At 62.4% G+C, this 689-nt stretch overlaps 1 protein-coding gene across 1 annotated transcript in view; it reads right to left on the bottom strand.

Annotated features, from left to right (window-relative positions):
* Window positions 1-79: 79 nt before the first annotated feature.
* Window positions 80-689, bottom strand: part of RRP9 (ribosomal RNA processing 9, small subunit (SSU) processome component, homolog (yeast)) — a 3,332-nt gene continuing 2,722 nt past the window's right edge. The window contains 4 exon segments of the mRNA XM_009993445.1: window positions 80-185; window positions 272-345; window positions 467-546; window positions 627-686. Coding sequence (XP_009991747.1) covers window positions 80-185; window positions 272-345; window positions 467-546; window positions 627-686 — 320 coding nt within the window.

The following is a 689-nucleotide window of genomic DNA, read 5'->3' as shown; positions in this document are numbered from 1 at the left end:
ACACGCCCCCCCCGCTGGTGTCACCAGCTCCAGGAGCCTGGTGACAGGCAGGATGCAGGGCACAGCTGCAGGGCCAGGGCTACAAGGTGTCAGTGGCTTCAGGACTGGGAACCGTGGTCCTGCGCTTCAGGGGGATGATGCAAATGCTGTTCTTGGCTTCTTTAAGCCTCCACCACCGGCCCAGCCTGTAGATGAGATTGGGGTCACCCTCAGCTAAGCCCCAGAGGAGGAGGCTGTGCCCCAGGACAGTACTGGGGAGGGGGAATGGTACCTGTGCTCCTGCCCCAGCCCAGCCACTAGGAAGTCACCAGCTGCTGAGAACTTGAGGCTGTTGACAAAACCCACCTGGAGGGAACAGAGCAGGGTGAGGGGCTCCTGCAGCCTCTTCCTCTTGCCCAGGGAGAGGAGTCCCCACCAAGCCCCACTCCCAGCCCCACTCCAACATCCCCAACCTCCCCATCTATACCAAAGGGATGTCCCACAGAGGCTCCAGCTTCCGAAATCCCTCGCCACACTTCCAGAGCTTCACGCTGCCGCTGTGGGAGCCTGGAGCAGAAAGAGAAGGCTGCCATGCACCCCCTGTGGAAGGGAGCACCCCCCAGCAGCTCTGAAGCTGCTCCACAGACCTGTAGCCAGGAGGTCGCTGTTGCGCAGAGGGGCCACTGCCGAGATCCAGAATGGCTGCGGCG

This window comes from Chaetura pelagica, unplaced genomic scaffold, assembly GCF_000747805.2.
Source record: "Chaetura pelagica isolate M959 unplaced genomic scaffold, ChaPel_1.0 scaffold630, whole genome shotgun sequence".
Lineage (NCBI taxonomy): Eukaryota > Metazoa > Chordata > Aves > Apodiformes > Apodidae > Chaetura > Chaetura pelagica.
The sequence above is the reverse complement of the archived record's forward strand: the minus strand, read 5'-3'. Positions and strand labels throughout refer to the sequence as shown.